We start from the raw sequence: 14,843 nt of genomic DNA, 5'->3' as shown, positions 1-14,843 counted from the left end.
GATGAAGATTATGAGAATGAAGATTTTTGGCCATCAACAATGGAGCTAATTGCTTCAAAGAAGGTGTCTAAACAGGCTTTGCATGAGGCAGGTGACTGTATACGTCATGAGACTGGCTGGGAAGAGCTTGTGGATTCTTTATCTGTTCATGCCTACATTGCAAAATGCCAGAATAATGAGGCACAGGTAGAGGAAAAGCGTAAGAGGAAAAATGAGGAAGGAGGGCCATCAAAAAGGGTCACCCGTGGGGGTAGTGAAAAGAAGGATTCTGGGCCATCACATATGCCTCCGCTGCATAGCAAACCTCCACAAGAAGTATCAATGGAAGAAGTACCAGCAAAAATGAAGCATGAGAAGGAGAAGGGAAAAGGGAAAAGTCCACTCTACAAGCTTCAATCTGATATTGAAGCCGCAACATACCTCAAAAAGGTGCTTGAAGAGAGGATTCTAAACAGTAGGGTGGAATTTACACTAGGGGAAGTCTTGGGAATTGCAAAGAAAGAATTCCATGATGAGATGATTGATATTATACGAAGGAAAAGGCAGTCCATAATTGAATCTATTCCATCACAGGGGAGACAAGTACTTCCAAGACTCATGGAGTACAGGTACAGCAAAAGGAAGAGAGAGAGAGAATGTGGTGGAATGTAATCACTCTGCTGAAGGGGCACGACAAGTGCGCTTTGTGGATGAGGATGATGAAAAAGAAGTTCTTACAAAGAGTCATTACTCTAGGAGCCATTGGGCAAGGGCCACCACTGAAACCCTTGTCAAGATAGGTGACTTTGGAAGAGCCGTATGTCGCTCTAATCGACCATGGGTTTGAAATAAATCTTATGGCTAAAAATCTCTACAACAAATGTAAGTGGCCAATGGATGTAGATCATGGGTGGATGATTAAAGCGGCTAATAACTCATCTGGAGAGCTCTATGCAGCCTGTCCAAATGTAAGGGTAAAGGGGATGTGAAAGATGATCAGAACTTCTTTGTCCAGGAGATGTCATCGTATCCCCTCATCCTTGGGCAACCCTACATTACAGCTATGAGGATGGAAACAAAAGTTTTGGATGATGGCTCGGCATATGCAAGAATAAGGAGTAAAGATGGCAAGAAAGCTGTTTAGTTCTTGACAGTTTGCATTAACCATGAAAGGAACCGCGAGTCTCTTCGAGAACAGTCACTCCCAAAGATAAACAGAGAATTCATGAACTGCAGGGAGATGAGGGATTTTGGCCAGGTGCCATTGTAAAGCGAGATTGCAATGGTACAAGGGGCAATGAGTTCTCACAGGACTCAATCAATGTAAATAACTTTTCAGCAAACTTTCAGGGATTTTCTAGCCATGGGTCAGTAGCATATGTAAAAAGCAAGGATTTGAAGCGTGGTATGCATCAATATGTACAGAATGTACAAAAAAGTTTTGAACAGTGTGGTCTTTTGAAGAAGGATAAGTTTATATCAGGTGTCCTTGATGAGGTGTCATTTGTGGATACTATGGGTGAGCTTTGTGCCATGGAAAGTTCATGCTTGCAGGGTGGGAATGAGATGGTGAAAGTATCGTCTGTGGGTATGTATGATGTAATCAAGGAATTTGAAGAAGTGGAATGCAAAGGTATGTATTGTGGGACAGATGCTCGAGTTGATACAAAGTATAAAACGGTTGCAAAGAAGGTGAAACCAGTTGCCTTGCCCCTGCCACCAGAAAGCAAGGAGAAGATAGATGAAGCCTCTATGCAACCGAATCTCAGAGATCCGAAGAAAATTGGGCATAAGTTTACACAGGAAACCCTAAAAGAGCTGAAGATCGGTGACAAGGATTTCCTGTTACCAGTTGAAAAGGAATGCTTTGAGGAGATGCTTGTAAAACATGGGAAGGCCTTTGCTTTTCAGCCGCATGAGATAGGCTGTGTTGATCCAAGCGTAATAGCGCCAATGGTGATCTTCACTGTTCCACATGTGCCCTGGAACTTGCGACCGATTCCAGTACCAAAAGCTCTCTTGCCAAAGCTGATGGAATTACTAAAAGAAAAGATCAGGATGGGAATTTTGGAGCCATCATGCGCTCCATATTCCAACAGATGGTTTACCGTGCCAAAGAAAAATGGAGCATTGCGCTTCATTCAAGACATGCAACCTGTAAACAAGGTCACAATCAGGAATGTGGGAGTAGGTCCGATTGTGGACGAGTTTGCAGAAGCATTTGCAGGGAAAGCTATATACTCTATGGGTGATCTGTATTCGGGATATGATCAGTTCCAGCTGGATATACAAAGCAGGGACATGACCACAATGAAAACTCCTTTGGGTTTGGTAAGGATGTGCACCTTACCACAGGGAGCCACCAACTCAGTGGTGCATATGATGAATGGAATGAATAAAGTCTTACGAGACTTCATACCACAAATAACTATGCCTTTTCTGGATGATGTGCCAATAAAAGGCTGTGATGAGAAAGATAAAGATGGGGATTTGGATTCAAGGGGGTGCCGCAAGTTTGTAGCAAATCATATAAAAGATTGTGATATGATTCTATCCAGGCTTGAAGAGGTGAATCTTACTTTGTCTGGATTGAAATCAGTGTTTGGGGTTGGTGAAGTGCTAATCGTGGGGCATCTTTGTAGTACTAATGGGCGCAGACCATGTCCAGCCAAGATAGATGCGATACAAAGAATGAAAGAGATATGCATTTATGTTACAGAGGTGAGGAGATTTCTTGGTGCATGTGTCTTTTATGTTATATGGATCCCACATTATGCACATGTAGCAGATCCTCTCTACCAACTTTTGAGGAAAAATCAGAGATTTTTATGGAGTATAGCACATATTAAAGCTATGCGGAAGCTGAAATGTCTGCTCCAATCATCACCTACTCTAAGGAAGGTAGATTATGAGTGTGGCAGGCCTGTGATTGTTACAGTTGATACTAGTCCTACTGGGATAGGATGGGCAGTAGGGCAAGATGATGAGGATGATCACAGGTATGTAATCAGATTTGGAGCAAAGGTATTAAGCATTCGTCAGCGAAATTATCCGCAGATCAAGAGGGAGTTATGGGGAATAGTCACTGCTCTAAAATGTGAAAAAGAATATCTTATTGGGGCATCTGTACTTGTGGAAACTGACTGCTTGCCACTCCTTGGGATGATTGCAAGCTGCACCACTCTAGATATCGCTATGCTCAGGTGGATTGCCTATATCAAGTCACTAAATCCTGAGTTTAAGCATATTGCAGGGAAGGACAACCCAGTTGCAGATATGCTATCAAGAGCCAGGTATGAAGATGAAGAAGAGATGATTAGTGACATTGATGATGTAGGCACAAAGTTCTATACTACTGCACATGCAAAAGGGGACCATGCTTGCTCTTTCATCAAATGCACTTGAGTCTTTTACTGAGGAAATGTATGAAGAAGATTGGTTGCTTATTGGTCAATACTTGAGTACTTTGACAAGACAGGAAAATTGGTCTGACTCAGAATTTAAGAGGATCCGCAGAAAGGCATATGGGTATTTTCTAAAGAATGGGTACCTGTGGAAGCATCCTAAGCAGAGGAATGCTATGCCACAGAGAGTTATATGTGATAAAGAGACTCAAGGGAAGCTCATGAAAGAATTCCATGAGAGTCTCTGGGCTGGACATCAAAGTGTGTGGGCCACCTTTACCAAAATAAAGGAAAGATATTGGTGGAAAGGAATGTACAAGGATGTATCCCAATATGTGGAAACATGCATGGTATGTCAAATGTACTCGAATGTGCGACATCGTGATGGCCTGCAACCAACCTACCCACCTGCCATGCACTACAAATGGGTAGTGGATCTAGTTACAATGCCCTTGGGAATCTGGCAGATGCAGTACGTAGTACTTGCAAGAGAAGACCTGACAAATCAGGTGGAAGGACGTGCTCTTAGAACAAAGAGCACGGAAGCAGTATGCAAATTTCTCTTGGAAGATGTGATTTGCCGATATGGTTGTGTTGGGAAAATAACAGCTGACAGGGGTGAGCTAGATGCTGAAGAAGCAAGGGAATTCTTTTCTAGAATCGGCATCAAATTGGCCCTAACATGTGCTTACAACCCTGAGGGCAATGGTAAAAGCAAGCGAGGACATCCTCCAATCATTAAAGCGAGCGAGGACATCCTCCAATCATTAAAGCTTTGGCTAAGGCATGCAGAGGAAGAATGCGGGAGTGGCCAAGACTACTACCATATGCTTTATGGGCTGACCGTACAACTCATAGCTCAGTGACAGGATACATGCCTGCAGAATTAATGTATGGTCAGAAGCCGGTAATGCCAGTTGAAGTAGTCCCAACTTGGAATGTATTACCCTGGGTGGAAGAATTGAACAGGGAAGACCTCCTTGCATTGCGAATGAGGCAGTTGGAGAGAAGGCCTGAAGATGTAGAGCTTGCTAAAGCTCGTTTGAAAGATGCAAGGTTGAAAAATAAAGAAAGATTTGATAGAAGACACAGACTCCGGCCAAAACCCATTGAAGAAGGTGACTGGGTCCTAATGTATGATAGTAGTCTTGACAACCAGTTCACTGTGCGCAAAGGAAGTTTGCAAAAAGATGGTTTGGCCCTTACATTGTCAAGCATGTGCATGGAAATGCCACGTATACCCTGTGTGAGCTTGATGGAACAGAGATAAAGAATCCTATAGCAGGCAAAAGGATCAAGATGTTTAAAAGAAGGCATGACAGTGATCCTTTTGATTCACAGGAGACTCAAGATGAGAGACTTGATAGTGATAGCATGGATATGGTTGAAGAGGAAGAGGATGATCTTCTTGGTAATGTAGAAGATGAAGAAGATAACATCCAGATATACGTGGATCTTAATGATGACTTGGCACATACCGGAGGATGTGCAGGTTTAGAGGGGGTGGATGTCGTGCCATGGCACGTCTATGGTGTGAAACCATGCATGTGAGGCCATTAAATGCAAATCCAGATGCATGGGATTAAGTGCCACAGTGTATATGATGTGTATATGCCTTACGCATTCCGAGGGCTAGCAGAAGTCCCTGTGCCCGTGTACATATGGGATGCGTGGTGTGCAATAAAACTTTGCCCTGAATGCCCCGGCAAGTGTACAGATGGAATGGCTTTGGAGTGAGTTAGTGCATGCATTTTCCGTTGGAGCAGCTATTGGAGACTTGAAGTTTTTATTTGTATGAGCTTTTTAGTTGTCAAGAAGGTGTCTGGGATGTGTGTAAATAAGAGGTGGAAGAGCATGAGGATGTCAATGATGGGGTTTTGATGAACCTCTGGTGGAAATGGATGTAGATAAGCTGATTATGTGGAAAGAGCCCAATTTAGACTGCAAATATTGAAATTTACAAGAGATGCCAGCTAAATATGAATTGCTCCTATGCTTGAGTTTTGAGAATCTTTCAGGTTTGGAATGGCCGTCTTGGTAATGATGATGCCGATGATTCAAGCCGTGGCAATGATCAGTTTTGGAAGGTCATGAGTACTGCACGTGAAATTGAGGCACAAGGTGATGTAGAGGGGTGTGGTTATTATGAAGCTTTAAAAAAAAAACATGATACACGTGGCCAATAAAACAAATGGCCACTTGGAAGCCTTTTTGGGCCGCCAGCTTGATGTCTAGAAGGAGCGAAGGCGTGAAGAATGGAGAAGGTGGCCGCTTGGAGCCGAGGGGGCGGGGGTGAAAAGTAGGAAAAAAACCCGCCTCAGGGGATTCTGCAGACTATGATGCTGGAGAGGAGAGAGCTGAGGGATATGGGTTCTTGGGGGAATACACCTCTAAGCGCAGAGTTTTGATGCTTGTTTGTATAGCTGTCGACAGAGCTAGAGTGTTTGTTTTTGTTTGTTTAGCCAGCACTGACTGGTAGTGCAGCTTGCCGCCTCAGGGCGCAGAGTTGTTGTGTTTGTTTTGCCGACAGCAGATGGCCAACTTCGGAAGAGAAGGAGAGTTTTTTTTTAAAAATGTTGCCTTGTTTGCTTTGTTGCCACCGGCTAGTAGCAAGGAGAGTAGGAGTATCGTGTTTTGTTGGTTGGCAGGCGCTAGGTTTTGTCTGAGAGGTGAATGTTTTGCTTTGTCATGTTCCCACCACTGATAGCAAGGAGCAGAGAATAGAGGTTCCGTTTGAAGAAGTCACTAGTTATGAAGTTGGTAAAACTTATAGGAGCGATGTGTTTTCTGTTGGTCAGCCTGTGCTTCTGCTACTAGAGAGCATGAAGGAGTACTTATTTTTAAGCAATGAGAGTGTGGCTTGCTAGCGCCCCTACAATTATACTAAGAACGAATGCCACTCTGAAGAATTCAACTGAACGAGGGTCTCTTAAATGCCATGATGGTTTCCAAGCTTCTATGTGAAGGCAACTCCTTGTGTTCCTTGTGTTGAAGCCTTTGCAATATGATAAAAGCAGTAGAAGAAACGGACTAACAAGAGCCAGAAGTCGCCACTACTTCAAGGAGGAGGAAGTTTCACATATTTTGGCTTTGCTGCATTCTCCTACAGTCGCCTTCTCTTTGGAGTTGCCTTGGATCTTGGGCCCTTGCCCCCTATTGCTGGAGTATACTGGATGAAAATTCCGCCTGTTTCTGGAATTAAATGCTGCTTGAAGGTATTTTGTCTATTATCTATCAGTTCTGTGGCTGCTGGAGGCTGCCCGAGTATTTATTTGCTGTTCTAAAGGTGATCCTGAAGGTAATTTCAGAGCAGGCTGGGCGTGTTTATGGTTCATGTTGCCCCTAGATTGCTGGTTGACCTGGTTTGACCACTCCTATCTGGTGTTTATTGCAAGTTGGTTGCTGCATGAAGGAGTTCTCCCTAATTACGATATATCTGGTGGCTGGTTTTATTGAATTCAGCAAGTATGTGGTGATATTCTTACACTGCTGAGTGGCCATCGAAAGGATAGGTACACCGGTAGGTGGTCTTTCTCATTTGGATAGCTGTGTAAGGTTGGTTTGGCTGAATCTAGCAAGGATGCTGTGGATTCTTACACTGTTGAGTGGCCAGTGAGAGGATAGAGCACCTGCAGGATTAGAAACGACTCTCACAGCCATAAGTCTCGCACTTTCCCAGCGACACCACCCACGTCACAACAACGGTAAATTTGTAAATATTGATATATTCACCAATGTGTGTCTTTATGCCTAGTTAATCAAATAATGACCCTAGAAAAAGTCAAGGAGCTCATCTGGTAGAAGAAAAGTAGTGAATATGGCTTGGCGAGAAACACTCTTAACATGGGATTCACTATTATGGCAACCAAGGTCAAAGTGAATAGTAAAGGTGAGAAGGGGATGAGAGTTATGGGTCAAATAATTTGGCAATGTGATCCATAGGATAAGATTCAAATCAAATGGGTATCTTTTGGGAAAGAAAGGCCAACCACACGACTAAGACTCATGAGTTCATGTGTGGGGTCCTCTATGACAAGTTTTAGACTTCTATGACAAGCATACATGGCCTCTTTGGAATTATGTACACACTCCCTACATGTGGCACCTTTTTCTCACTCTTCTTCAATGCAAAAGTCAAGTAAGCTCTCTCTCTCTCTCCCCACTTGTCCAAATCACTTTTGGACTCTTCCACTTGTCCAAATCCTTATCTTTTGGGACCCTTTTTCCTTCAATTTCTCATTTTTTTATTATGAATTTAGTGAGCTAAATCCATATACTACCACTAGAGGCCTTATTTTCTTCACTTTTTCCACGAAATCAAGCCATTTTTCCTCTTTTATAACTCCCACTTAAAGTGTGTATTTTTTAGTAACTCTCCTCTCTCTCCTTTTTCAAAAAGTGGACCAATCAAATGCGAGCTCCACTTTTCCTCTTTCCCACATTTGCTAGACTCATTCATTTGCTCACACACACACACACACCCTCCTCTCCCAAGACTACTCATTTGGAGCTTGAAGGTCACCGTCACCATCTCTCTCAAGCTATTCATAAAATTCTCTTCTTTCCCCATCGCCATCACCCTTCTCTCTTAGTAATATCATCTACATCTACTCTCCTACTATTCCGTTTCATATTCTACTATTCTAGCTAAAGAAAAAGGTGAAGCATTCAAAGAAGGAGGACCAATCACAAGAAGGATTAGCAGTGGGGGGCAGCCAATCAAGAGGAGATCTCCAACTAATTACCATCATCTCTTTCAATTAATTATTCACACGAAACTACTAACAAGAGAGATAAAGAACAAAAAATAATGCTCAACATCATTTCTTCTATTTAGTCTTGAAAACTATTTTGAAGACTAATCAATCGGGTTGGTACTATTTGAATAAACAAAGTATAATCTCTCTCTCTCTGTCTCTCTCTCTCTCTCTCGAATATCTTTTATTATATAGAATTTTAGAAGTCCTTACTAGCTAATAATTAATGTGTGTATTGGTTGAGCATCCATTAACTAAATCGATGGTATTGCAAAGTAAGAAGAGTGTTTGTGTTAACACTTGGAACACCTTGAGGTCACAGAATTGACTCAATTTATTAATGCTATCATTGTATTTATTGCATAAATGTCATGCTCTACAAAAGTTGACACTTATGTAGGGATTGGGTGACAAATTTAAAATTCACTCACTGGATTGTTCGGTAGTAACCTCAATGGATCATTCATGATAATTCTCTACAATTGGACTACACCACCTACCTTTTGAGTTATGGCATGCCAACTCATCTCATATTAGGTTCACACTTTGGATCACTTGTAGTTGTCTACCTACTTTAAAGTTTGTGTGTGTGCGTGTACATGCAAATGCCTCTATTCCCCAATATTTTCATGGTATCAAATTTTGGTGTAATATAAGAGTCTAGAGGGAAAGCTAAAAAAACATACAAAGTGTTACAAGGGCCAGAATATCACTATCTATTCTGCCTTCTTTTTTTGTGCAACACTAGGTTTGTAAGATTTGGTAGGGGTAACAAAAATAATCTCCAATCTGGGTGGTGTCTTCAAAGGCCTATAGGTGAAAATGGAATCTTGGAAACTTCCAAGTTTGCTTTGGCCTTTGCCTCAAATTTAGAGGGTGCTCACGTACACTAGGAACTACACAAAAGGTGAGAACAAGATGGCTTTAGAATGTCCATAGGAGAATCCCACTATTGATAAGACGAATACTTTATATGGAAGCCAGGTTTAAGAAAGCTAATGTATTGTACTATGCTTTGTTAGTTTCTATTGCACTACATACAAGACATTGCTTTGTTAGTTTCTATTGCACTACATACAAGACATTGCTTTGTTAGTTTCCCATCATGGACCTTGCACTCCTCTTGCTTTATAAGGAGCTTCATCCACTACCACTTGGGTCATTCACAATTGTCTCCACCTTTATGCATCCTATCAAGTAATGTAGTTGGGAAAAACATTACCTAGCCTTGCTTTCACACTCACCATTATGCAATCAAAGTATGAATTGAGTTTGTGGTGGGACACCCTCCTAGATACTTGGAGTGGGAAACAATGAGATAGGGAGGTGGCCTAGGTACTCACTTTGGATTGTGATGATGTCATTCCCTTTATACCTAAGCTTCTTTGAAAGAGAGGTAGAGCACCCAATTTTGAATTGAGGCAGTAACCTCATAAATAACTATGTATAATATAAGAGCAGATGTAGAAGGCTTGAGCCCAAAACACTCAAAGTATCAAAATAGGTGAGTACACATACTAATATTTAGGCTATAATATAGCCACAAGTTTGTATACACATAAGCTATGTGTTTGAGGGGAAAAAAAAGTGGATGTAAGGGAAAGAGAGAGAAATAAGTGTGTGTATGAGATAGAAGTCAAGAGAATAATGAACTCTTTTTTTTTTGGCTTTACGCAAGATGAGAGAGAGAGAGAGAGAGAGAGAGAGAGAGAGAGAGAGAGAGAGAGAGAGAGGATAAGAGACATAAAAAGAGCAAGGTGAGAGGTAGAAATAAGAGACAACCAAGTGTACATATGTGTGGAGAGTATAGAGAGGAGGGAGGGTGTGGAGTTTGAATTTAAAGGTGATAGAGCTAGGTAGAAGGCAAGGGAGAACAAAGAGAGAGAGATTGCCCCATTTTAAAGAGAGGGGATGGATTGATTATGGAGGGAAAGGTGGGAGAGGAGACAAGAGAGGGGGGAAAATTGAGCAGGAAAGAGAAAGCCCACCCCCTTTTAAAGGAAGGGGGTGGATCATGCATATAGAAAGACACTGAGAGAAGGAGGTGGCAAAAGGGAAGGGTGGTAGAGGAGACACTAAGAGAAGGAGGTGGAAAAAGGGAAGGGTGCAAGAGGAGACAAGAGAGGGAGCCCACCCCCTTTTAAAGGGAGGGGGTGGTAGAGGAGACAGTAAGAGAAGGAGGTGGAAAAAGGGAAGGTTGGTAGAGGAGACACTAAGAGAAGGAGGTGGAAAAAGGGAAGGGTGCAAGAGGAGACAAGAGAGAGGGGGGTATGTGCATGCATAGATAAAGACAATGACAAGAAAGAGGGAGCCCACCCCCTTTTAAAGACAATGACAAGAAAGAGGGAGCCCACCCCCTTTTAAAGGGAGGGGGTGGACTGATTATATAGGGAGGAGGTGGATTGATTATATAGAGAGGGGATGGATTGATTATATAGGGAAGGGTGAGAGTGGAGACAAGAGAGAGGGAGGGTGTGCGTGCATAGAGAAAGGCATTGAGAGAAGGAGGTGGCAAAAGGGTGAGGGAGGACATACATATGGAAGCAATAAAGGTAGATTTACATGGAGAGAGAGAGAGCGGGTAGTTGGTGCATATCTAGCTACATTTTGTTACTCTAAAATAAGAAAGTTTGATGAGAATATAACTAGGTAAGATTGCATGAAAATTCTTGCACATTAAAACTACTCTTATTAAAAAAATTGCCACTTTGGTGGTTACTCTCTAATCATAGTAGTTTAGGAAAATGACTTTTAGGGAAAGAGGTGTAAAAAATGAATAAGCTGTACAAATTATCATATTACTATGAGACTTATGGCCAAATTTACAAGTCCTTTTGTTAGAATGCTTACTTTTATTAGTTTTTCTCAAAAGTGCCTACTAAAACAATTTCCAAAGTAGGCCCAAAATAGCTTTCAAAATTCATTGGTGTGTGTCTAAAGGATTGCTAAATGCATCGTGGAGGCTCCATGAGAAGTGCCAACTGTTTAGGTAGCTCCAAATTAGGTTAGGAAATTGTATTTTGAATGACAGTTTTAAATTTTAAAAAGTAAAGTTTTTATATTTACTATGTTTTTTTAGAAATGGCTCCATCTAGTGGTTTACAAGTATAGAGCATACTTTCAAAGTTTCACTAAAATTGAACTTTCCATGTAAAAGTTATCAAAAGAATCTTCACAAGCCACTTAGTGGCTCAAGCCAATTTAGTGGCTCATTTTACAAGACTAGTATTTCAACTTGCTCACCTAATATTAGCATGCATTCATTAAAATATCATGTTTTATAAATCCCCATTGCCCTAAAATTGTGCTTGATTTTTTCCCAAGCATTTGGGCATGGGACCACAAATCCATATATGTATATGCCAAGACCTTGACCTAATGCTTTTGTCGTCCACCTCCATGATCTTTGGGGATGCCTAAACGATCATTGCATTTTGGGCATGGTAATGGCCAAGCACATGAATTAGGGATAGTCAAAGTTGTATTGTTTTACATGTGTGATGTTCTTGGTTAATAAGTGGGTAACTAATAGTTATGGATAAAGCGTAGATTGGAGAGTGTGACAGAAGTTGGATGATTAGCAAGCAAGGCAAGGCATCATTGACAGACAAGTTTTGGAACTATTGGACTACTCATTTTTTTTAAAATGAGTAGCAAGCAAGGCAAGGCATCATTGACAGACAAGTTTTGGAACTATTGGACTACTCATTTTTTTTAAAAATAGCTACCATAGGAGGAATAACTTTGGAAAGACATTTATATTGCTAATTTAGCATTTGGGTCAATAGATTATGGTACATGTGTTTAACATCAATCACATTAATTCATTATTTTGATATATTTTTATTGAGAGACATTAATTTAAACTAATATGCACTGCATATTATAAAGATACTAAAAGGGAGGATGCTTTTTGCTCTTTCCCCTTTCATTGGTATTAAAGCACAAGTACAAAGTACATGAAGAGCAATATAGCTTAAAGAGTAATACAACTTGAAGAGTAATACAGCTTGGGATCAGAAACTCATAACTGAATTAAATATTGAAGGCAGTAGAAATATCTAGTTCAAGTTGGATAAAAAAGAAGAAATTTCATTTTGAAATTATAGAAAATTAGTGTAAATTTACAAATTAGTATGGTTAATTTCTAAAAAATGAAGGTTCAAAATAATGTTAATAGAAAAATAGTTGCCTCAAAAATTAATTTTCTCAAACACGGATTGAAGGGGAACTCCTTTTTCAAGTTACTGAAGAATACTTTTTAAAGTCAAAGGTCTTTGTGGAATACAAAGCTTTGTTTTCTTCTTTGTTGAAGAATTAGTATACACTAATGCAAGATACCACCCTCGAGCCTTCCCTTCACATGGAGGGGAATATCACTTGGTAGGCTCTCTTGCAAACTCATTGGGATAGGTTGTATGATCCTTAGCCCCTTAGGACGTCGAGATGTAGTACTAAACAATCCCAGCCCACAAGATTCTAACTACCAGTCAAATTCAAGGGATAAGTATGAATGGTTTGTTTGATAGAATGTCTCTTTATTTCTTTAAGTTTGCTTATCTCTTGCAATGAATACATGTAGATATAATCTTTGATGAAGCTAGATCTAAAACTATGAAGATTAATTGTGAGCTCTATGCCTTTATAGCAATGAATTTTTTAATCTATGTAATTAGGATTAATTTCAGATATAAATATAAATTTTATGATTCTCATATTATCATTTATGGTATTCCTATGTCATGATATATGTATATTGGGTTGGGTAATCCCAATGTGCTTGAAAAAGATGACATAATCCAATGTAGGTCTATATTTAAAAGACTTAAGGATCCTTCCATGATTGAATCTAGATGGGAGATGCACAAATAATGTATGGTTGAGAATGATGGGAGATGCACAAATAATGTATGGTTGAGAATGAACTAAGGATGTTCAAGGAACCTCGTTGATTTTATAAAGGAGACTTTGCCTCGAGGGATGATAGCATATATGCCTTACTTAATAAGGATTGTAATGATATCACATACACCTTACTTTGCCTCGAGGGATGATACCACATACACGTTACTTAATATAAGGATTGTAATGAAAAGGATGCAGTGTTACTTTTATAATTATATTCAAAAGATTACAATTCAGACTTGTTATTTAAGATGACCCTTACCTTACCCTTGTCATATTTATCTTATTTAATGATGATTAAGATAATTAACAATTATGAACCGGGTGACAAGATTATTAACCAAGCTTTTTTGTGGTCCAAGTCCTCCTCAATAGGATTAAGACCTTTATCCAAGTATTTCTAAATATAAATTTATAAATACCTATGGTATTTGGGTATTTTTTGATAAAAATGGTGTTTATGATATCAATTATATGAATATTATGATTCAAAATGTATGTTTCTCCATTTAGAATGTTTGTTTCTCCATTCAGATGTCTATTTCCTCAATGGTTCTGTGTGAAATCTGATTATTAGTTTTGGGTGAAAATTTACCCTTAACACCCCAGATTACCTAAAAAAAAGCTTTGGGCCCCAATCTTTGTTTAGATGCCAAGGAGTGTGTGTGGTTGATTTTTAGTCACCATGGAGAGAGAAAGAGAGTGTCATTTTTAGCTATAAAGAGAGAGTGTGTAACGGGAGGTTCAAATGGATCTCATTGGGTGTGTGTGTGTGTGTGTGTGTGTGTGATTTTCACCTAGAGAGAGAGAGTGGGTAAGGGGAGGGACAAATGGAGATCATTGGTGTGTATGTGTGTGTGTGTGTGTGGTGATGTAGTAAGGTGTGTGTGTGTGTGTGTGTGTGTGTGTGTGTGTGGTGATGTAGTAAGGGGAAGAAGAAGAAGAAACAAAAATTGTGTTGATTCACCCTCTCTCTCCTCATTTGTAGAAAAAAAGAGGATGACCTTTCTTCTAAGGGAGAGATTCCCTATGTTTTTTCAAGAAGCAAAACTTTCCTTTTTATTTATCTAAAGAAGATGGAACTTGTCCATTTATTTATTTTTTGTTTTCTTTTTATTTTCTTTTCAAGATTCCAAAAGAAGAATATGTTCCTATTGATGCAGGGTTTTTGCAACCCTATGAATGTCCCTCAAATGAAGCTTAAAGACAGGAAGCAGTAACCTTTTTAATCACATGTCTTTGTTTTAGGTTTTTTTAAAGGTCATCTTTAGGGTTTTCCATCTTTAGGGTTTTTTTTAAAGGTCATCTTTAGGGTTTTCCATGTATGGATGGATGTTTTATGTACCTAAATAAGTATTTTTGTATAGGTGTGTGTTTTCACTTTTTACCCCCCGATAAAAAATGATTTACCGAGTCATCGCATGATAACAGTAAATAATTACGATAAATTTGTAAATATTGATATATTCACCAATGTGTGTCTTTATGCTTAGTTAATCAAATAATGACCCTAGAAAAAGTCAAGGAGCTCATCTGGTAGAAGAAAAGTAGTGAATATGGCTTGGCGAGAAACACTCTTAACATGGGATTCACTATTATGGTTAAACCAAGGTCAAAGTGAATAGTAAAGGTGAGAAGGGGATGAGAGTTATGGGTCAAATAATTTGGCAATGTGATCCATAGGATAAGATTCAAATCAAATGGGTATCTTTTGGGAAAGAAAGGCCAACCACACGACGAAGACTCATGAGTTCATGTGTGGGGTCCTCTATGACAAGTTTTAGACTTCTATGAGACA

The 14,843-nt window shown here is 39.9% G+C and overlaps 1 protein-coding gene across 1 annotated transcript; it reads left to right on the top strand.

Moving 5' to 3' along the window:
- The first annotated feature begins 1,386 nt into the window (after positions 1-1,386).
- Positions 1,387-6,751, top strand: LOC147608351 (uncharacterized). Its single transcript, XM_086789430.1, has 4 exons — positions 1,387-2,166; positions 5,402-5,517; positions 6,493-6,598; positions 6,692-6,751. The coding sequence occupies exons 1-4, from the start codon at positions 1,387-1,389 to the stop codon at positions 6,749-6,751; spliced, it is 1,062 nt and encodes a 353-aa protein (XP_086645556.1).
- The last annotated feature ends 8,092 nt before the right edge of the window (positions 6,752-14,843 follow it).

The sequence above is a fragment of the Cibotium barometz genome, chromosome 53 (assembly GCF_041138505.1).
Source record: "Cibotium barometz isolate CiBa-2024 chromosome 53, ASM4113850v1, whole genome shotgun sequence".
Lineage (NCBI taxonomy): Eukaryota > Viridiplantae > Streptophyta > Polypodiopsida > Cyatheales > Cibotiaceae > Cibotium > Cibotium barometz.
The sequence above is the reverse complement of the archived record's forward strand: the minus strand, read 5'-3'. Positions and strand labels throughout refer to the sequence as shown.